At 33.5% G+C, this 23,649-nt stretch overlaps 1 protein-coding gene across 12 annotated transcripts in view; it reads right to left on the reverse strand.

The window, feature by feature from the left end:
• The window catches only part of LOC143234842 (serine/threonine-protein kinase BRSK2-like), a 57,271-nt gene that overhangs the window by 12,951 nt on the left and 20,671 nt on the right, over positions 1-23,649 (reverse strand). For 5 of the 12 annotated variants that reach the window (XR_013018827.1, XM_076472516.1, XM_076472509.1 and 2 more), the window contains exons 3-13: positions 13,018-13,103; positions 11,858-11,998; positions 11,504-11,654; positions 11,265-11,333; positions 9,984-10,130; positions 8,910-8,944; positions 8,490-8,541; positions 6,295-6,407; positions 4,758-4,930; positions 4,238-4,295; positions 805-864 (exon numbers count right to left, since the gene is read on the reverse strand). Coding sequence is in view for 10 of the 12 variants with exons in the window: in XM_076472516.1 (XP_076328631.1) it covers positions 805-864; positions 4,238-4,295; positions 4,758-4,930; positions 6,295-6,407; positions 8,490-8,541; positions 8,910-8,944; positions 9,984-10,130; positions 11,265-11,333; positions 11,504-11,654; positions 11,858-11,998; positions 13,018-13,103 (1,085 nt within the window). In the remaining 2 variants the exon portion in view is untranslated. Of the gene's footprint in view, positions 1-804; positions 865-4,237; positions 4,296-4,757; positions 4,931-6,294; positions 6,408-8,489; positions 8,542-8,909; positions 8,945-9,983; positions 10,131-11,264; positions 11,334-11,503; positions 11,655-11,857; positions 11,999-13,017; positions 13,104-17,299; positions 17,876-23,649 lie in introns of those variants that run through there. The other 7 variants (XR_013018828.1, XM_076472510.1, XM_076472512.1 and 4 more) reach the window with 5 other exon arrangements.

The raw sequence follows: 23,649 nt of genomic DNA on the forward strand, positions 1-23,649 counted from the left end.
TTTTTGTAATTTGATTTATATACTTACCGCTAACTATTACTTTTATATTTTCTAACACATTTTATACCTTTTGTTGTAATTTTTTAACAAGGTGGTATCTTGGAATGTTTTCTTTCCATATGCTAATTATTTAACTAGTGTTTATTTCATGTATTTTTGTTTATATTTCCTCTCTGAGGTGGGATGAATAAAGAGAAAAAAACCCAAAAAACGGATTTACATAAACCAGGGGTTCGATTCCCCTCAGTAGGCTCAGCAGATAGTCCGATGTGGCTTTGCTATAAGAAAACTCACACATAAATAACTTTCAAAGAAAGTTCCTGTTTCTGAAATATGTTAATTAAGAATATAGTTGTTTGTTTATAAGTGTAAAGTTACGTAATGGGCAATCTGTAATGTATTCATAGACAGGTATTGAAATCCGTTTTATCTCGGGATAGGCTCTCATATTCACTGCTAAGCCATCAGGATGAGGATTAAAGGACGAAAGTTTATACGATTAAAACCTTATACTATCAGAACCTCTTTAATTTTCTATGGCAGAATAAAAAAGCTTGCTGCGGACATTAATAAGGTCTAAACGCGTTTAAATAACGTTTTTTATTTGTGCAGAATGGACACGCAAAAAAATCTGTTTCCCCTTTATTCAATAATAAGACTAAAATTCTGACAATGGTGATATGGTATTCTGCAAAAGATTGAACTTACGTCACAAACAAAAATAAAGCAGTTAGTTGAAAACAAAAAGCTGTTCATTAAATTAATTCACATCAAGTATTTCAAGTGGGTTGAGAAAATTCTTACCTGTAAGGAATTCGTCGAGAGGACAGTGGGGAGTCATGACTCATGTGGTCAAGCGAATACCTGAAAAAATCCAACATTATTATAAATGTCTTTAGTTTTAAATATTGAGTGAATTTGTATTTAAAGAGTGAATCTTGTCGAAATCCTATGATAATTTATAAAAGCCATATATTAAACACGTCTCAATTACATATATGGCACTATGAGAAAACTAACTTACAACTTTGGTAGCATAATTAGAGAAAATGTGAACCAAAATTTCATAAAATTAATTAAGGTATTCATAAGAAGATTTATAAAATAAAATTATATGTTACAAAGGTCTTGTACTCGTGTTGCACTCATTGGAGTACAATGCTTACCAAGCTGATAGAGTTTTGTAAAGTGTTTTTAAACAAATATATGGAAATCTCTCGTTTCACTAGATTACATTATACTAAAGATGTAAAAGTAGGCATACGTAGTCCTTGTTATGTCCAGTTTATTGAAAACTTTAAGGTTAAACAAACTGTAACGTAACTTTGTTTACACAAACATCGCTACGTAGTTTAATTTACTCGTTGATGTATAGCTAAAGTTACACAAACATTGTTAAGTAGCTTTGTTTGCGTAAATATAGTTAAATAGCTTAGTCTACGCAAACATATATTACTTTATGTATGCAAACATTATTAAGAAACTAAAAAATTACAAAATCACTGTTACTTAAATCAGATTGCTATGCAGTTTAGTTTACAAAAACACTGCTAAATTATTTTACTTTGAATAAATATTATTAAATATATCAGTTTACAAAAAAATGCTGTTAAATTATTTTGTAAAAACAAACATTATTAACTTGCTTAGTTTAAACGGCACTTTTCTGTTCTATACCTGCAATTTTTATAACTTTTAAAATACAGAACTATGTAGATTTTATATATAGATATTAGTTTGTTATAACCAAAACAAGCCGAAACAAAAAAAAAAAACTCTGCATTAATTGAAAGGATCTCTAGGTACAAGTTATTCTGCGAGATATAAAATGTACCCTAAGTTTTGGAGGTGACTGCGGAAGTAGGACCCACATTGTGGTGGAGATACACCATCTATCAGTCTTAACCTCATTCGCCAGTCTCACATAAATAAAATAAAGGAGTAGCAATAGATATAGAAATAGAAATTATAAGAGCGAAATGTGAGTGCTCAAGTCAACAAAGCCTCACCTCTATTTCACCAGTTGTGGGGAGGTTACTGCTCTCCAAATCAAAGGGGAAGAAGAGAAAATAAAAATAAGATACTATCACTTGGAGGTAAGTAAGTTAAATAAATTTATCTCTTGAAGTTAGCATTCCAGCCCCATTATGGTAAAATGACATTAATTGGTAGTCCAGTAAACGAATTATACTAGTATGAAGGGTCCCATCCAGTTATCTAAATTAACTAGTATAACTCCCAACCACCACCAACCATTAAGTCTTATTTTAGTGTTATTTCTCAATTGCTTATGTCTAAAATAAATGGAAAAAACCTATTTTTCTCTTAAAACTTTGCTTTTGTGACCTGGGTAATGAAATTTTCAAATTTATCCATTTTCCAGATCATTCCAGGTAGATTCAGTGCTAAGTGGCTAATAGAGAATTTTCTCGAACTAACAAGAATTTTCCAGAATGTCGCAAGTCAGAGGACATTTTTCAAGTTTCTTCATTCGTCAAGATGGACTCTGCTTCTGCCACAACGTATCCGGTCTGTGTGAGGCAATTGGAATTGCTAGCAACCCAAACGAGTGGCGCCTCTTTATTGACAGCTCATCCAGACGCCTCAAAGTTGTGCTACTCCATATCGAGAATAAGTATTCATCTCTTTCCCTGACTTATTCGGTGCGTATCAGAAAGGAATATAACAGCGTCAGGACGTTGCTAGAAGCCTTGAAGTATGATGAGTATGGCTGTTAGGTTATCGGAGACTTTAGAATGGTGGTATTCGTGATGGGTTTCTAAGAAGGCTTTACCAAGTTTTTCTGTTATCTTTGCCTTTGGGACAGCAGGAACACCGCAGCGCACTACAACAGGAAACACTGGCCACAACAAACTGAGTTCTCTGTGGGGAAGCACAATGTCAAGTGTGAGCTACCAGTGGATTTCCAGAAGGTGTTGTTCCCACCATTGCACATAAAATTGGGTCTTATAAAACAATTTGTCACAGCTCTTGATAAGGAGTCTGCAGCCTTCAAGTATCTTCGAGGCTTCTTCCCTAAGCTCCTAAGCTGTCTGAGGCAAAGGTCGAAGCTGGTGTCTTCGTTGGACCACAGATAAAGAAGATCCTGAAGCGCATAGAATTCCCCAAGAAATTCAGTAGGAAGAAGAAAAAAAAGCTTGGAGCAGCTTTGTCGCAGTGGTTCGGGGCCTCTTGGGCAATCACAAGGCCGAAAATTATGTGGAACTGGTTGAGGCTTTGGTGAAGAACTACGGCAAAATGGGCTGCAGGATGTCTCTGAAAGTTCATATCCTTGACGCTCATCTTGATAAATACAAGGAGAACATGGGAGCATACTCAGAGGAGCAAGGCGAGAGCTTCTACCAAGATTTACTGGACTTCGAACGTCGCTACCAAGTGACATACAACGAAAACATGATAGAAGACTATATTTGGGGGCTGATACGTGAAAGTGGTTTAAATTACAGTTGCAAATCTCGAAAAACTCCTCACTTCTAAAAATTTTTGTTCATTTTTGTATAACTTTAGTATAAATATATGTAAATCTTGATTCACATGTTCTTTTATTCAGACCTTATGTAAATGAAAATGTGCAAATATGCCCATTTTTACATATAAAATATGTTAATTTCTAAATTTTACTATACAGGTCACAAAAGCAAAGTTTAAAAGGAATAATGACCATTTTCTGTACTTTTACAACATAAGCAATGAAGAAATAAGACACTATCTAGGAACAAAATTTGTGTTACATAATACAATAAATTTAAAAAAAGTGTGGATTCCCTTATGAAAAAGCCACATTGGGCTATCTGCTGTGTCCATCAACGGGAATCAAACCCCTGATATTAGTATTGTAAGTTCGAAGATTTACCGCTGTTTCACCACTTAAGAATTTGACATTTGTTGGGGTGTAATGAAACAGTAAGCATCATTTAAACAACCTTATTAAGTAACTGAGCTTATGGAAAACGCTATTAAGTTACTTTACATACAAAATCATTGTTAAGCTACCTTATACACAAGAAGATTAAGCAACGTATTTCAGTTTAAAATGAAGCAACTATTTCATACTAGTTTACTTACTTGTGTGGGACTTGAAGAAAATAACGTGCATAATAACTGTGTTGGTAATATATCTTAAGTGACTAAAACGATTATGGCTGAATATTGCGGGATTATAATGTGTTTCAGCTTCAGTCAGTAGCTTTATAATTATTTTTATGACATTTCTTACCTAGGTCTTAACTTCCCGTTCATCTTACAAGAATCTACTCTTTTTTTCCGGGGATCAGCTAAAATAAACATTAGAAATAAGAAATCATTGTTCATGTTATATAAAAGCAAATATAATGTGTTTTGCCATCTATTTTTAATATATAAGCTGTCCTTATTTAACGAGACTGACTTCTGATTAGTCATCACATAAATTAATACAATATATATAGATAATCATGATTGGTATACATTGTATAGTTCATTGCTATGGCATATATACCGAAGTATCTTTGAACAGCATTTAATATTTATTTGTTGCATATTTGATAAGGTTGAACTATGAGATAAGGAATAACGTAAAGAAGTGTGTGGAACATCCTACAGAAAGAATTACGGACACTGATGATTGCAATAAGAAACATGTTCAATTTCTTCAGTGTTCTCTTCAGCATTTAAAGACATTACACAAACACTCCTTATTCTAAACCAGTAGGGAAGATTTAGTGCTTTAGTCAGGATATTCAAAGCGCTGAACTCACCGGATTCGGACACATTCCAAGCGCTGAACTCACCGGATTCGGACATATTCCAAGCGCTGAACTCACCGGATTCGGACACATTCCTGTCTATTATTTCGTGATCGTCTTCGCAGGAAGGCTCCTTTTCCTTCCGATGCAGCAAAAGAAGATATATTACCTTCTCCGTGTTGTGGCTGAAATACAAACCTGCAATACTTTACTGCAAGCTAGTGACACTTTCAACACACACCATATGTACTATGAAAACAAATTAGCAACATTGTCATACAAACCAGCAACACAAATCAGCTATACTATAAACAGGGAGCCTATTGTAAACACAAACCATGTACATTGTAAAACAAATTAGCAAAATATAACACAAATAAGTATTGTAAACACAACCAGCATTGTTCTAAACACAACCAACAATGTTGTAAAACACAATCCGATACCCTGTAAACACAAAACATCAATACAAAAAGCATAAAACAAACCAACACTACTGCAACATAAACAGTAAATGTTGTAAACAAAAAAGCAGTAATACTGCAACATAAACAATAAGTATTGTAAACGCAAATCAGCAATAGTGTAGACATAAACCTGATACACTGTAAACACAAACCAGCAATACTGCAATATAACCCTAAGTATTGTAAACACAACCAGCAATGTTGTAAACACAATCTGATACACTGTAAACACAAACAGCAATACTCAAGCATAAATCAGTAATACTGTAATTACAAAAAAGCAGTTCTGTAAACACAAACCAGTAATAAAGAATACACAAAGCAGTTAAACTCTCAACATAAACCAGTAACACTGCAACATAAACTATCAATAATATAAACTTAAACGAGTAACATTGTAAATTAAAACCAGCAGTACTGCAACATAAGCCATTAGTACTGTAAACACAAACCAAACAAACTTTAAAGAAACACTGACACGACTTTCACTCAGATTTGTATTGAAAAATATTAGTTTTACTCATTAATCGATTTTATAATTATTGAACTTCTGTACAATCAATATTAGTTTAAAAAGAAGTGTTTTATTTGTTACATTAAATCTCCTAACGACGGTGTTGTTCTCACATATTATAGAACACCTCAGTCTAAAGACTTTCTGATTGTTAATACTCAGAAGGTAAGAAAGAAGCCGAAAACAAAACAGTATGACTAGAAGAAAGAACAATAAACCTAAAAACAACTGACATTCATGTAGCTGTGAAGTTTTTCTCCAGATTTTATCACATTGTGTTAGTAGAATAGGTGTTAGAGTCAGAATCATGGTATTTGTACTTAAATATGCAAAAAGCCATCAAAATAATAATGAACAAGTGAGTCTGGATGAAGAAGCTTCACAATAATATGAAGATGATAGTTGCACGAATTCTCTATTGACATAATGTTTTGAGACAATCAGAGTACATAACCTGATTTATGTCATAAAAAACCAGTTTTTAGATTTTCGTATCAAAGTGAGAATTTGAGAGGGGCAAAATAAACTTAGCAAAGTTTGACCGTTCTTCATGATAAACTGTAGGTACCTTGCATTTAGGAGACCTTCCAGTAATTTCGGTTTGTTTTTAAAACATCCCAAAGACATCATATTTCTCAGGACATCTGTATCCATATCTTCTTCTGTTGGTATAATGTACGTCTGGAGATGTTAAAAACATATGTATTATGTATTCACAATCCAGCTTCGCAAAGATTATATACATACTAGCATAGAATTTCACTAAAAATGACGGGAAGCCATTGTTGAATGATTAACGAAATTTATAAATGTAACTAAAACGAATTTCATAGTACCTCTATAATACCATTACTCTTTAATTATTTTATCAATCTCGAAGTTATTATTTCCTTGAATCATCACATTTTAGCACGAAATACAGAGAAAAAAATAAAATGGTATCTTGAATGAAAGTACGTGTGCACTCTTAAAGAAACTTAAATATTACTTTTGAACCTTTTCTCTGTAGTATAGGTAAGGTTTTGGTATGTTTTGAATTTCGCGCAAAGCTACACAAGAGCTATCTGCGCTAGCCGTCCATAATTTAGCAGTGTAAGACTAGAGTGAAATCAGCTAGTCATCACCACCCACTGCCAATTCTTGGGCTACTCTTTTACCAACGAATAGTAGGAGTAACCGTCACATTATAACGCCCCCCACGGCATTCGAACCCGCGATCCTCAGATTAAGAGTCGAACTCCTTAACCCATCTGGCCATGCCGGGCCTATAGGTAAGGAAGTAGAAAACACCGTGCGGACACTCCAACATAAATTTTTAACTTTTTCGACTGTACAAATGATAAAAGATATTTGACAATAATAAACGTTTATTTTATTGTTGCTTTAAGTCCAAGTAGTAATATATGTGACAAAACACCAAAATAATATCTATTCACTACTTAAAACTTTTAAACACTGACTGTGTAACGTTAGTAATAGTAGGCCTATTTGTAGTCTAATTTAATTCATAAACGTGAAGTAAGAATTAACTGAAACATTACACATCGTAACTTTTATTTTACTATTGGCTGCAACTCAATGTCATAAAATTCCTGAATTAAATTATTTTGCTGTCGTATCACCAAAGTTATCAGATATCAAAGAATAAAAATAGACCTTTCTAATAAATCAACATAAATTGAGCATTCAACATGAACACCATAGTTAGCCTAAGAACAATCAGGTGATGGTTGTTTGTTAAGCAGAGATTATATTGTTGAGTATTACCAAAAAAGGAACGTGAAGAGAAAGAAGCTTTTCACAGTTATTGATACATGACAACAAAACTTTTAATTTCATTTAATAAGTTTCTGTTTGTTTATTTCTTTCAGGATTTTCATGCAATTATACAGTAAAACTATCGGCGCACAATCCTTCCTAATTTTTGAGTTAATAAATCATAGCGAAACTATTTACCACTATAACTTGCTGCCAACTCTTTAAATACTTTTGTCTGACCAGGTGGTGAGATTTGACTGTCATTCTTATAATCCACTCATCGCTTCAAAAATGCAGAGAAAATGTTTTATGACAAGAGGCCACGGATCATGAAATTTCGGATTTACAATCCGAGTCTATTAGTTTCTTCGCGACACTCAGTCCTTCAGTTCTTTTAACCAGAAGTTTTAGACAATGGAATACAATGTTTAAAGTCCCAACTATAAAAAGATTTTAAATTTAACTGTACCTGGGAATGTCTTTAATTTGAAAATGTAATTGTTTGAAACTGGTGAGTAACAGTGTATCATGCAAATATATGAGACATTACATACCATACATGTACATGACAAAAGAGGTTTGTTTGTTTCATTGTGTGCGATTCTTAATCATTCACATTGTATACAAACTAACTATTTTAGATTTCTCCTCTTATCAGATGCTAAAAATCCTCAAACTATCTCGTCATACCAATTAATAAGTCTAATCTTGAAGCTATTAAGCCAAACGTGGATTATTGATCAACATGAATTTAAAGGATAACGTTTTGCGGTTCATTGCTGCAAGAACGTGTCACACACTTTGGGGTCGTACGTGCACTGAAAGGGAGAGGATAAAATTCCACTTTTCTATTCGAATGGCTCAAGAGTTGGCAATAGGTGTTTTTGACTCGCTGCCTTCCTTCTACACTAAAGTGAGTAAGGTTACGAGGAGATGACACTTTGTGAAGCTTTTTAGAAAATCTTAAACTAACAAAACATATTGTAGTTAATACTACATACTTACCGAAATGGTATCTGTGATGGGATATTCAGGCTTAGATAGTGTCCTACTTCCCCTAAACAATAAAAGTATGAATACTTTAGTATATTAAATATGTATCATTATGAATTTACTTTGACTGGAGTTGCCGAAGAGTGACAGTATATCGATATCCATCTTTTTCTTTAGTGATGATATAAATAAAAAGATACTCGTCTAATAATTCTTACCCATGTTGTATAAAACGAGTATAGAATTTTTCTTGTAACAATGAGACATCTTTATGAGTAGATCATACATAAATTTAATATTTAGAGAGGTCTTAGATGCCTAATAAACATACAATACTCACGTGATGTTTCTTCAAAAGACCTGTTTAAACAATCAAGGTATAATGTAATAACCAAAATTAGATTCTATAGCTCCAAAGAACAATGAACTTACCCATTTATCCAGGGGTGTTTCATTACTTCAGAAAGCTATCAGAGAAAAAGACAGACAAATTAACACTTGTAAAATTAAGTAAAACGTTTGTCATTTTATTCTATATTCTCCAGCAACTAAATTATCTCTACATCTACTTGAAAGGAATCATAACGTTTTACTAAGCCGTTATCTTTTACACGCTATATGTTTCATGACTGAGCACTTCAATTATTGGTCCGATATGGCCAGATGGTTAAGGCACTTGACTTGTAATCTAAGGGTCGCGGGGTCGAATTCACGTCACACCAAACTTTCTCCCACTTCAGCCGTGGAGGCATTATGATGTTACGGTAAATCCCATTATTCGTTGGTAAAGAGTAGCCCAAGAGTTGGCATTGGGTGGTGATGACTAGAGGGAAGGCAGCTAGTCATCACCATCCACCGCCAACTCTTGGGCTACTCTTTACTAATTTAGCGACGGCTAGCGCAGATAGCCCTCATGTAGCTTTGCACCAAACTTCAATTATTATAACGAAAAACGCTGTGATATTATTCCATTATTAATACAATTGTACAATTAACAGCTATTAAAACACGATTTAGAACAACTGTGCGAGAAAAAGAAATCTAATTAGTTTTTCCAAAAGCAGTTCAAAGAAATTTGAAAATATACTACCTCAGCTAAGTTTCTGAACATAAAAAATATGTTAGGTTTCCTTGGTCAAAGAGCGAAGTTCTTCTCTGTTCACATTTTTTTTTTTTAATTTCGCGCAAAGCTACTCGAGGGCGATCTGCGCTAGCCGTCCCTAATTTAGCGGTGTAAGACTACAGGGAAGGCAGCTAGTCATCACCACCCACCGCCAACTCTTGGGCTACTCTTTTACCAATGAATAGTGGGATTGACCGTTACATTATAACGCTCCCACGGCTGAAAGGGCGAGCACGTTTGGTGCGATCAGGATTCGAACCCGCGACCTTCGGATTACGAGTCGAACGCCTTGGCCATGCCGGGCCCCTGTTCATCACTCAAACAGTTTGTAATCAGCCCTTTATTGCTTTTCCTTCTCATCTAAAGATAAATTCCACACTTACCGTCATCCGCTTTTCCGGATCGACTTCAATCATTCCTTTTAGTAATTCCTGACATTCGTGGGGGACAAATTCAGGGATATGAAACACCCCTCGCTTAACTTTCTCTAGCAAAATCCGTAAATTCTTATCGTCGAAAGGTAATGATCCCTAAACAATAAGACAACTTGATTAATGACCTGTTCTTTTTTTTAAGTTTGGTACAAATTTAACGAATCCTTTTCTAGATTCAGCTTCCAATGACTACCATGAAGGCGGAAGAAATGTGGAAAAATCTAATCTCAAGGAGTCAGATAACTATTAAGATTTTCTAGTGAGAATATAAAGATTTGTAATCGTAAACATTAAAAACACCTAACTGGCAATTCTGTCGTGACATATTTATTTACGTCGACTAGCTTTTGAAACAAATAAAATGCGTGGGAGGTTAGTATGAAATCCAAGCGGCTTCAGACACAATTAGAAGTTTGCTTTCTATTTTTTTAAAATAATTTTAAAATTATTATACATTCTACGAACAGTATAATTTATAGTAATATGACTGAGATATGTGCCTGAATATTTACAGGTGATGACATTAATAGCACGTGCTTTAAACAATATATCCAACTGTTTACAGTTGGAAATAATAACCTCATGTGCTTTTAAATAACACATCTAACTGTTTGCCACCTGGTTGTTCAATGGTACGTTTACAGCTCTAAAAATCTGTTTAAACTACTCGCGGTGAAGAAAAAATTAGATAGCTTAAAAAAAACAAACTTTAGCTGTTTAGAGGTGGCGACATTAATAACACGCGCGTTTAAAGAAGATAATACGTCTGTTTACAGGTGAAAAATTAATATTTCGTCATGTTAAACAACGTGTATGTCTTGCTAGTTACATAAGGCCGGTATAATATGTTTTGAACAACGCATCGGTCCGAATCGGGAAACCAACAGAAATAAATTAATCACCATGGAATAGAAATTTATATGTGTTTTTCTATATTTTTTGTAAGTTAATGGTTGTATAATATTTATCAAATTCGTTTTTATTAATTGTACTTGTATAACAAGTCAAGGCTAGTGTTTTATTGTTCTAAAGTGCTGAGTGATATTTGTATCTTGTTTTTCTTTGAAATTTACGAAGATTTTCAGTTAATTAGGCTTTTAATACATATAAAGTGAAGACTTACATAAATGTAACAAAGTTATCTGTAAATAGTTATTTGGGTGAAGCCAAAAAGCAGACTAGTGAGAATAATGCTTAAGATTTATATATAGAAATTAAGAATAGGCCTACCACTATCATCGCAAACGTGATTACTCCACAGCTCCACACGTCAGCTCGTCTACCGTCGTATTTTTCCCCCTGAAGAAGGACAAGAACTGGTTGATTTGATATTTTTCAGTACATTTTGCGATAATAATCATATTAACACTATCCATATATCTTCCAGTATTTCTACGAGTATATAAAAACACTATACAAATAATTTCTCTATCTATGCCATCAGAACTAGATTATCTGTCATTACTTACACGTATAACTTCTGGACTGGCGTAATGCGGGGACCCACAAGATGTCTCTAACATGGTACCTTCAACTTGAAGACATGCCATCCCAAAGTCTGCGATTCGGATGTTATTCTGGTCATCCAGAAGAAGATTCTCTGGCTTTAGGTCACGGTGACTGTTAAAATATGGACAAACAAAACAATATTTATGTTTGTTTAAAATGCTGAATACCAAAACTTACTTTATTCCACCAATGGCTTGCCCATTTCATAATCGCTCGAGGACAAAGTAACGAAACGTAACGAAGAAACTAAGACGAAACGCTCCTTTAGCGAAATGAAAAGCAAGAGAACACCAATAATAACGTATGCTTCTTACCATATGCAATGTTTATGGCAAAAATCTAAAGCGGAAATAATTTGCCACAGGAATTTTCGTGCTTCTTTGGCCGGAAGACGTCTCTTTTTGAGTAGATAGTCAAACAGCTCACCTCCTGACACGTGCTCAAGCACGAGGTACCTGAAACAACACCACGAACTGTTTAAAATGACTTTTCATTTTAATTTAGTCAAATAAGTATTTTTTTCCGACTACCGCTCGAGGGAGCAGCTGATCGTCCATGGAATTCAAGACTCGCTTTGTGATTGGTCAGTTCTGAAAAGTATTTATAATTTCATTATATAAACATACAATACGTTTGATCTTTGATCTATATAGCTGGTTTTTAGCAAACTCACGAAGATTGTAAAAGTTTAATTTTTCAATAAACGTAAAAATTGTGTTTATGTGGAAGCTCGGCAAAACTACAGATATCAAGATATCTATAACAGAAACCAACCAGTAAAATAATACTTTTTTGTTTACAGTTAGAATTTTTCAGTATTATATGTTTAATTTAAGTTTATTCAACTAACATTTTCCTTTTAATATTTGTAAGCTATAGCTGGAATAAAAAAATTTAAATTAAATCATTGCGTTTATTTCGCTGGTATTTTTTGTTATTTATCGAGGAGTTTGTGTTTTACACCAGTGTTATGCTGAATGCTTTTTAGGCCTTTGTGTATCGCAGGTGTATTTAAAGTTTATGTGAATTGTGGGCATGTTTCAGATCTGTGTAGATTAGTGTTTTACATCAGGGTGGATAGTAGTTGTTTCTTATATCTCTGTGGATTAGGGGTATGTTTTTACCTCTTATAAATAAGGATGAAAGGAAACTTAGGCCATCAAATGATAACATAAAATATAAATATTACTGTTAACCCCAAAAGTTCTTGCTCCTTGATGCTTTGGTTAGAACGTCATAGTTAAAATCCCTTTTTTGATATGAGTGTTAGAAGTTCATGAGAAACATGATTCAGATTATGTTTAACGAACTGAGCAACAAAACTTTGAAATAGTCTAAAATCACAGCATTTCATTTCCATCTTAAAAGTGTGAGTTTCTGTTTAGTGTTTGTCTCCAAATAGTTAACGCTTGTACATCTTTACTACAATTAGGAAAATAAAATACGACTAGAGCAATTTATACAGAATACTTACAGGTATTTCTTGTTCTCATAGACGTCATACAGTTTTAAAACATGAGGATGCTCAATCATTTTCATGATAGCAATTTCACGCTCTACCTGATAAAGAAAGTTAAAAATACAGCAATTACATGTCGCACACAGTGCTCTAGGCACTACTGAGTTTGTTGAGTAAATACAATTTTAAGTTTTGTATAGCATCTAGACCACTCTTGAATGACAGCATAAAACAAAAGTTACCTTTACTTTAAGATTAATATTTTCCTTAACCTTACAATTTTTAAAGGTGATTTCCTGGACAGAGAAAAAAAAATACTTGAGAATGTAAGGTGGCAGACTCTTCTAATTAACATAAAAGTGTCAATGGAAATAGAAAATATGAAAATCTAGACTGTATGATAACATAAAAGTTAGCATATTTCAAATGAAAATTATTTATATTTTGTTTACATCCATCACCTGTTTAAAACAATATATATACAAAACACAATTTGCAGTCAACCCCTGATTAATCCAACCTATGGAATAGAAAGAATTTTGTAAAATTTTAAAAGGACGAAAAGGAGGTTTATCAGCTCATCATGGATGTTCCCTCCAGCTCCCAACTATAACTACCCCTTACGACTTATGTATTCATCCAATCTATTCTTGAACTCATTTAAATTTTCTGCCTCTACCCAGTTTCAAAAGTAACAGTGTCTAAACTGCAGACAACTCCCACACTACGAAATTTTGAATTTATGATTCCTTGATCTATTATTTTCACTGTTAAAGACGAAAAGGTTTGATGGATCTACATCATAAATACCCTTAATAATCTTAAACACCTCAATTAATTATTCTATGAACCTTCTCTCCAGAGAAAACAAGTTTAGATATTTTAGTATTTCCTCATAGGACAATCTCATCATCTCAGGTATCATCCTGGTGGCTCTTCTCTGAACCTTCTCCAACAACTTAATGCCCTTCTTGACAAAGGGAGACCAAAACAGTACACAGTACTCTTAATGAAGCCTTAATTGTGATACATACAGTGAAACAATAATATCAACTGTCTTGTATTCAATATTTCTATAGATGTCACCCAAAATCCTATTAACTCCAGTACACTTAAACGACTTAAGTGATTTTTTCAATCATAACAACAAGAACATTTTCTTCGACCATAGTATTTAATGTATTTTCTTTGATATTGTAATAATGATTTGAATTGCGAAAAACCTACATGTGTCACCTTGCATTATAGATAGTTAAATATCATCTGCCAATGCATCAAAATTACCTAAATCTTCTTGTAAGTCTGCAGCAGTTTTGATACAGTTAACCACCCCAAAAATCTTAGTGTCATCTGTAACTTTCAATATTCTGCCAGTAATTTCAGAGTCAATATTATTAATATAAATCACAAATAGCAGAGGACCCAGCACAGAGCTGTGAGGCACACCACTTGTAACTGTGATTCATCCAGACCTAACTCTATTTATTACTACTCTCTGCTTTCTACTCTCCAGACAGTTTCCAACTAGTTTAATAATATATTCCCCACACCCACAGATTTGGGTTTTGTAACAAATCTCTTGTGACTCACCTTATCAATCGCTTTCTGAAAATCAAGATATATAAAGTCCACAGTATTAACTTCTTCAGCACATGCAGTAACATCCTTAAAGAATGTTAGAAGATTTGTTAAACAAGATTTCACCTTAGTGAAACCACGCTGGCTATCTGACACAATATTAAATTGCTTCAAGAGATTCTGCAATGCATCTTCAATCATATTTCCTAAAACCTTTCCAACTACTGACGTAAGAATAACTGGCCTATAAATGTCTGGATAATTTTTTATTACCTCCATTATATATTGGACTAACACTAGCCAACTTCCAACGATTAATACTCTTCCACTACTCAATGATCTATAAAAATAATAGCTAGTGGTTCACAAATAAAATCTTTAATTTATTTTAGACATCTAAAATGAAAGTTCTCTGGTCCATGGGATTGATCAGTTTTTAGGTTTCCTAACTTTTCTCTTATAATATCAGAAGTAAAAATAATATTATATCAATATTTTTCTCACATATTAAGTGCTTTGTTGAGGCATAATATTTGTATTTTCCTTCATGAAACTAAAGGGAACACATAATTTAATAAATTTATCATCTCATAGTCTTCTGGGATCAGCTTCCCACTATCATTTTTAAGAAACCTAACATTTTACTTACCCATCATATACATAAAAATTCTTATTGTTGGATTTAACTCTTTCAGCCAACACTCTTTGATATGCTGTTTTTATCCTTTTATCTTCCTTTCTAACCAGCTCTCTTGATATTGTACAGTCCCTCAAGTTCTTCTTATTTTCAGTAAGCTTAAATTTCTTGAATTTATTGTGTTTATTACTAATATAATTTTGTAAACCTTCAATAAACCATATTGATTTATTCTGCTCCATTGCCCCTTTTTTTCCATATGGAACATGTTTGTTCTGAATGCATATTAATTTTTCCCTAAATGCTTCCTACACTTCTTCAAGATCCCCTCATAACTCAGTAGTTCAACCTACAGAAGGCAGATAATGTCTCATTCCATCAAAATTGATTTTCCTGAAATTCGGAACACTATTCTTCTTCATTTTTACATGTAGTAAAATCCCAAGTTTGCTTGTACTTAAGTGACCCTAAACTACAACTCTGCCTGTCGTATTCATATCAGATACTAATATTAAACATAATATAACTTCCTCTCTTGTAGGTTCCATCACCAGTTGGGATACAAAAGTACCTTGGACAATTTCCAAATCCTATCCCTCTCACTGTCAAACTCGAAATTTTCCTGATGAATACCAATGGAAATAAAATATCCCACAATAACATTTTTTTCAGGTAACATTCTGTTCTCATCATACAATTACTCACTAAAAATATATCTCAGAACGACTGGTATGGGTATTAACACTTTTATTGATAAGAAGAGAATAACGTTTCAACCTTCCTAGGTCATCTTCAGGTTAAGAAAGAGGCATAACCTGAAGATGACCTAGGAAAGTTGAAACGTTCACTGCTTATCAATAAAAGTGTTGATACCCATACCAGACGTTCTGAGTTACATATTTATTTCAAGTGGGTTTCTCGTCATCAAGAATTACTCTATAATTTCCACATTCTGACCTGGTGGTTTATAACAACACCCAGTTACAATACTTTTCCTTTTATATCCACTAACCCAAACTAACTTAACTTTAGTGCTATTTTCTTTGATATGCTCTAGTTCAACAGGATGCAATTCGCTACTGACATAAAAAGATATTCCTCCCTCTTTTACGAATACTCTATATCTAGCAAATAATCTGTAGTGTGGTGTTTCAAAAAAAATCTTTAATCAAAATTGTTTAAATCCAATCAAGTCTCAGTAAAATTCATAACACTAAAATCCTCAGTTTCCACAACTCCTTCGAACTCATCGAATTTATTGCTAATGCTTCTAGTATTACTTTCGTAGCAATTTATCATAAATTTTAAATTTCATGTGTTATGCCTCTTGTACATGTTTTATTTTTTAATTATACTTCCTGTTTTACTAATATTATAGTCCTCATCTCTGTGTACAGTTGAGTTAGTAGCACATGCTAGCTCCTGCCTTGTTTTAATTTAAATCATTCATTTCAAAAGGATTAACTTTCCCATTAAAGTTTCTCACAAATCCAACCAATCTATCTGCTCATCCCAACATATTTATCTAAGCCTGACATTCAATCTTAGTGACCTACTTAGTATCTCATCCCCACAATTTATTTTTGGTAATATCCCTGAGCAAATCAAGCTATGAACTCCTTTCTTAATCAGTGTTTTATACTTATCAATAAGCTCCTCAGACCCGTCTTTCCTTGAACCATTAGACCCAACATGAACCAAAAATCTGCATTGTTACTAGCACCCTTAACTATCTCTCTGAATAGCATAATTATATTATTTGTTTCCTATTTATTCCACATACTACTATAATCTACATGTCTAACTAGATTTACTTCCAACTATAACTTCTCTATATTTCACATTGTCAGGCCTTGTGATCCCATCTGTTTCCTTTATGTGCTCCCCTTTATTACTAGCAAGCGTTTGGAACCGGTTGGTTAACAGGATTTCAGGAAAGATAAGAAAGGAAATAGATCTAAAAGCTTGTAAAATAATGCATTTAAGAGCAAGGATAGGCTTGAATTTAGGTTAAGCAAGAAATTTACATTTTTCCCTCTCCACTTCTGCAAGTTTACCCCAAAACCGTCATACTTTTCTTACCTGCACACCCTGAAAATATCGTGTATGTCCTGGCCACTAGCATCCAAAAGGAACTCTTTAACCCAACATTTTTATAAATAAAACACTCTTCTGGCATCTATCACACTTTATGAACTGAGGACCTTTAGTAGCCAGACTATTCTCAACCATAGTTGATAATTACAGTACTGTGTAAAAGTGTTACGAGAAAGTCAAAAATTATATTTCAGGGTAATTTCAGAGAACGATAGAAGGTAAATGACACGTGAAACATTAAAACGTTATTAATCTTCATACTTAGTACAACAATGCTAGTTTAAGTAATTAAGCTCAACAAACAATTAAAAATATGTGCGTCACCCTTTTGCTTTAATAACTGCAGACATGATTCCAGGAATTGTTGCAACATATACATTCAAAGTGTCCATTGGGAGTTTACTTCAAATATTTCAAATAGACTCGCATAAAGTTTCACTGAAATTAGCTTTTGATTTCTCAAATTTTTAATCTCTTAAATCCCAGATTTGGTCAATTGGATTGTGATGGGGGGTTGCATGAAGACCATTTTAGTGAAATTATTTTTGCGTATGTTATATGACATTTGGAATCATTAGTAGAATCGTTTACGAATAATACGCAAACAAATCAGTATCTGATGGTACTTGCGCTGGTCCATTATTGTATTTTACAAATATCTCTGTCGTCTCAGCAGAAAACGACCCCCATGCACCATGTTAAGTGCTATGCATATTTATCTTTCTTCCTCCAGATGTACAACCTACGCTTTGAACCAAATATTTCAAATTTGGATTTATCCGTGCATAATATAATTCTCCAATAATAAATAGTCCAGTTTGTGTACATTTTAGCGAGTTTCAGTCTCTTAGCAATATATGGAGATCGAAGTATAAATTCTTTAATCACTACAAGACTAAATATTCAATTCTCGTTGAGTCTTTTTTTATACTATAGATCTGAACACTTTTCTGTTGTTTGGTACATGGTCGTTTCTCTCATGCTTGAGATCAGTGACAGTCTTCTTTCTGTCCCAAAAGCTGCATAAACAAAGATACGTAACATTAGTATCATTGAGTTCAAATGTTCTACCTCTTCTTTTCATACTTTCAAATTTATCTGTCTCGGTCTCACAGTCTAGGATGTACTTGACAGTGTTTGGGTAGTATTTCAAGTCTGCAATAATTTGTCAGAAAGTCCAACCAGCGTCACGAAAAACTCTTATGCAAACTTTCTGTTCTTCCGACATTTCTCAACGTTGTATTGGCCGTGACAAAAACTTAATATATAGTGTTATATATTGTTTTTATCAAGGTTTGTTTGTGAAGCGTTAATAACTATACGTTATCTTTTTTTCTGTATAGTTAAGATACTGCATGCATACAATTACAGTTATTTCACACCCTAAATTTGACCAGTACGTTTATTCAAATAGAACCCTTATGACGTGACCTTGATACAAGTATTCTAAATAATTATAGATATTTTCACCCTGGCTCATTCAGTTGTTAACAGAAATCAGTGAAGCATTACCATAATGTTGAAATTTACAATCTATAATAGCACGGAAGAATTAACCCCACAAAATGTAAAGAAGGACAAAATATTCCGTTTCCCTAACACTTTGCACAGTACTGTATATGACAAAAGTAAATTTTGAGGGTGTCTTAGAAGCCATGTTTGATTTTGCATATTTATACATATCATCACAAAATTACCCTCATGAATGGCGTTGTTATATGTTAAAAACATATAAAACGATAGTTTAATCATGTTTATATCTTATCTAGTTGGGAATATGTAGACATCCATGAATTTTTCTGATTCGACAGTCGCCATCTCCAATGTTTTTATTTTTCTCAATTTTCCCAAGGGTGAGAAGTTTGTACACATCTATATATTTGCACAAACATCCTGTTAAGAAATAATCAGCATTAGCAAAAAAAGTGTATCAGAGCCTGCTGGACTGTGTTATTTTCATATATCAAAGCTATATTGGGCTATCTCCTGTGTCCACCGAGAATAATCAAACCATGATTTTAGCCTTGTGAATCCAAGGACGTAGCGCTGTCCCATGTGGGGACGATTTCTGGACTATAAATATGTGATGCATCAGAAGCAAGTATTTTAATTCGTATTCAAATTTTATGTACACAGAAAACACGCAAACAAAAATGTATACGCGCAAGTGTGGTATAGATAAACTTGAACATTACAACATTTTGTAACTGAAATGAAGAGTTGATGCAATATGACATAAAAAAACAATACATAAGTCACACCATGTATAGGGTAGTCCAGATAAACCTGAACATTACAAAAAATTTAGTTCTTAGCGAAATAAAGGCTGGAAGTAGTATGATAACATCAAACAATGATATACAAGTCACGCTTTGTTTAAGCGTAGTGTAGATAAATCTGAAAAGTACAAAATTATGATTCCCAGCGAAACATAGTCTTGATACAATATCACGTCACCAAATAATGATATATACAAGTCACGTATGCGCTGCTTTACTTTTTCTGTCTTCTTTCATTTACGCATCTGTGAATCGAATGGAAAACAATATCTTGAATTTTCTTTTTTTTTTTTAATTTTGCGCAAAGCTACAAGAGGGCTATCTGCGCTAGCCATTCCTAATTTAGCAGTGTAAGACTAGATGGAAGGAAGCTAGTCGTCACCACCCACCGCCAACTCTTGGGCTACTCTTTTACCAACGAATAGTGAGATTGACCGTCACATTATAATGCCCCACAGCTGAAAGGGCGATAATGTTTGGTGCGACGGGGATTCGAACCCGAGACTCTCGGATTACGACTCGAACATCTTAACCCACCTGGCCAATCTTGAATTTTAATCTACATTTATTACATTAGATATCCTATTTCTATTTCTTTCTCACTGAAATCTAAATACGGTTTTTGAATTGTGCCCTGTACATATGCATTATATAAATAGATATCACAAAGAAACTTCATTCGCTTATCAACAGAAAAACATGTGTGGAGACATTAATATAAACGCCATTCTTCTGCTTCTATCAATATAAACTGAAGTAATAAAGCAACGCTGTTCCTTCCTTCGCCATTAAGGTATAATCCACAAGAATAAACCACCCTTAGAATTATGTATTTCTTTGAGTAGCAGAACATCCGTACGAATATTACACACAAAAAAAACCTACGATGTATAGAAAAACAGAATAAAACAAAGAAATACAAAAATACATAAACATCCATATGGTAATTTATTTTATTATCACCTTAAAGCCGCCTCTTTGTATTTTTGTCAATAAATATTTTTCTACACTGGTTTTAGACAGCAGCTTTGTAACACCGCCATTATGACGGTATGACGGGCTAACTTCCTATGCCTGTTTTATATAGTAGCCAAATAATACGACTATAATGGTTGAGAAGAAAATCTGTAATTACACTTGTGTTTGGCCCGGCATGGCCAAGCGCGTAAGGCGTGCGACTCGTAATCCGGGGGTCGCGGGTTCGCGCCCGCGTCGCGCTAAACATGCTCGCCCTCCCAGCCGTGGGGGCGTATAATGTGACGGTCAATCCCACTTTTCGTTGGTAAAAGAGTAGCCCAAGAGTTGGCGGTGGGTGGTGATGACTAGCTGCCTTCCCTCTAGTCTTACACTGCTAAATTAGGGACGGCTAGCACAGATAGCCCTCGAGTAGCTTTGTGCGAAATTCCAAACAAACAAACAAAACACTTGTGTTTTATGGTAGCTTTAGCGTTACGCAAGTGTAATATAATATGCCGACATTTGAGGATTACATAAATATTACGTAACACGTTGTAGTTTGAGCACTACTTAACATCAGCTGTTATTATTTTAGAACCAGAGTGAAGCATGTCAAGGTCTGACAGAATGTCTACTCCAAGTGACACTAGAGGAATGTCTGTCTTTGGGAGGGATATATTATCAGTTGATACTGTTACTAAGTTTCTCTATATCCGTCGTGTTACTAATTGCACAAACTGTTTTCAGCATGTCTTCAATGTAGCCCCCCAGGTTACAGCAGTATATCCGCAAACATATACTGCTAGAAACCAGGTTTTAACACCATGATAAACAAAGCACACATAGCCTTTGTATGTATTTGTGGTTGACTACAAAACGACTAATCAATCAAATAGTCTGCAAAGTCTAGATTTAATTTTGACATTTTTCACTTGCATATATTTTGCAAAGGTATTCAGTATTTTATAGTTCCATATTATTTTAACACATGTGCTGATTCGCTTTTACAAGTAAATCGTTTATTTTAATGATTCAATTGGTTGTCTTTATGCTATCTATATAGTCTCAAGTTTTATTGTTTTTGAGAAAATATATCTTTTTACACATATTATTTTATAGTTTTCACTTACATATGTTTCATAAAGGTGGATGGTCTTAGTAGGAGTACTGTATGTGTTTTACAAAATGTTTATATACTTCCGTAGGCCTGCATACAGATTTCAACTTATGTTTATATTATTCGTTCATATGTATTTGTATAAAAGGATAATGTTACGAACGCATTTAAGGTATTCCTGAAAAGTTTTTATCATACCTAATATTTTTATAAATATTGAACAAGACAGCCGATTTAGTTTTAATAATTTAAGATACAGATAATGATTTTTGTTTCTATGCCTAATCATATTTTTGTATTTTTTGACGTTTTGAATTTCGATAACTTCCTGAAAAAGGACGATAATTTTCATGTTTAGCTTAACAAATCATTAAAGTTTAAAGGATTACTATTGTCGACGCCCGGCATGGCCAGGCGGATTAAAGCATTCGATTCGTAATCTGAGGGTCGCGGGTTCGAATCTCCGTCGCACCAAACATGCTCTCCCTTTCAGCCGTGGGGGCGTTATAGTGTGATAGTCAATCCCATTATTTGTTGGTAAAAGAGTAGCCCAAGAGTTGGCGGCGGGTAGTGATGACTAGCTGCCTTCCCTCTAGTTTTACACTGCTAAATTAGGGACGGCTAGCGTAGATAGCCCTCGTGTAGCTTTGCGCGAAATTAAAAAAACAAACAAACTTTTGTCAAGAGGTGTTTCTATTTTAAACTACAAAACATAATAAATGAATGACTTGCTCTTTAACCAGTCGCTTTACTTTCATAGAAACCATTTACAATAGCAACACTTACCATTCACTTGAGGTATATACAATTAAAATTCATAACACTTTGCAATTGAAAGCACAAATGTAACCGAATTTTTCTCCATACGTTAATCAAATCATCTCTAGCGATGACTACAGAAGTTCTTTTAGTTTATATCTATGGTTCACTGACACCAAAGACACAGTTCAGCCTAAGGTTAACCAATTCAAACAGTTGAGCTGACATCAGAAGTAAAAGCCATTGAAATGTGTTTACATTATAATGAAAGAGTTTTAACTTAAATTATTCAAATTTAAAATAGTAGAGATTTCTCACCTCTGTTATTTTACATTTATAACACGTTTACTATTTATCTTTAGAGATTATGCTTTACAACAAAAATGAAACTAAAATATGACACTTTCAAATTTATATTCATGTCGAGAAATCACTATAAGAAATGTTTTAGATAACACGAATAAACCTAGTTTATACAAGTTAATGTACATTTCTTGTACTTTACAACAATCGGTCAAAGTTTAGACGGTGTCACTTCGATTCAGTTCTACTTTAATATATATTTAGACGTGAAATAAATTATATTTTATTATGCACTCGAAAGGTAAGAGTTTGGTCACAAGTTCAGTCTGTAGTCTGATTACTATTTTAATTAACACATATTTTGAAATATCTAAAGATTAGTGTTGCTATATAAACAGACGATGTTTTGAAACGATGTTTGTTCAGATCATCAATAACCACATGACGAAGCAGTTACGAGTTGACAAAGTCTCTTTCGCAATGTACACTTAATTTAAATGTCGGTAAATAAATTAGTACAAAACATTAGATGTGCTTTCAAAATTTGATGAGACATTTCAATTATAATACAATTTTTTTACTCTTTTTATTCGGTTAGACTCCATAAAATGATTTGTTTTGCGTTTCAAGTAAATGCGTGTAAATAAAATCACGAATTCTAAAGAAGACTGGTGAAACATTTATAACAAAACTTTAACGTAAACATCAGTTTATAAACTAATGGATTATCTTTTATACATCTTTTGTCCATTGTACTATTTGTTCTGTTTAAGTAATGCTTTTGTTTCTAAAAAACTGAAACAAAATCTAAAAATTCTGTTTCCATATCTTCCAAAAATTCACTTTATGTACATTTTAAAGTTTAAGTCTTTCAAATACATTTTTCACAAATGAATATAACCTATAAAGGACGTTTGATT

This window comes from Tachypleus tridentatus, chromosome 12 (assembly GCF_004210375.1).
Source record: "Tachypleus tridentatus isolate NWPU-2018 chromosome 12, ASM421037v1, whole genome shotgun sequence".
Lineage (NCBI taxonomy): Eukaryota > Metazoa > Arthropoda > Merostomata > Xiphosura > Limulidae > Tachypleus > Tachypleus tridentatus.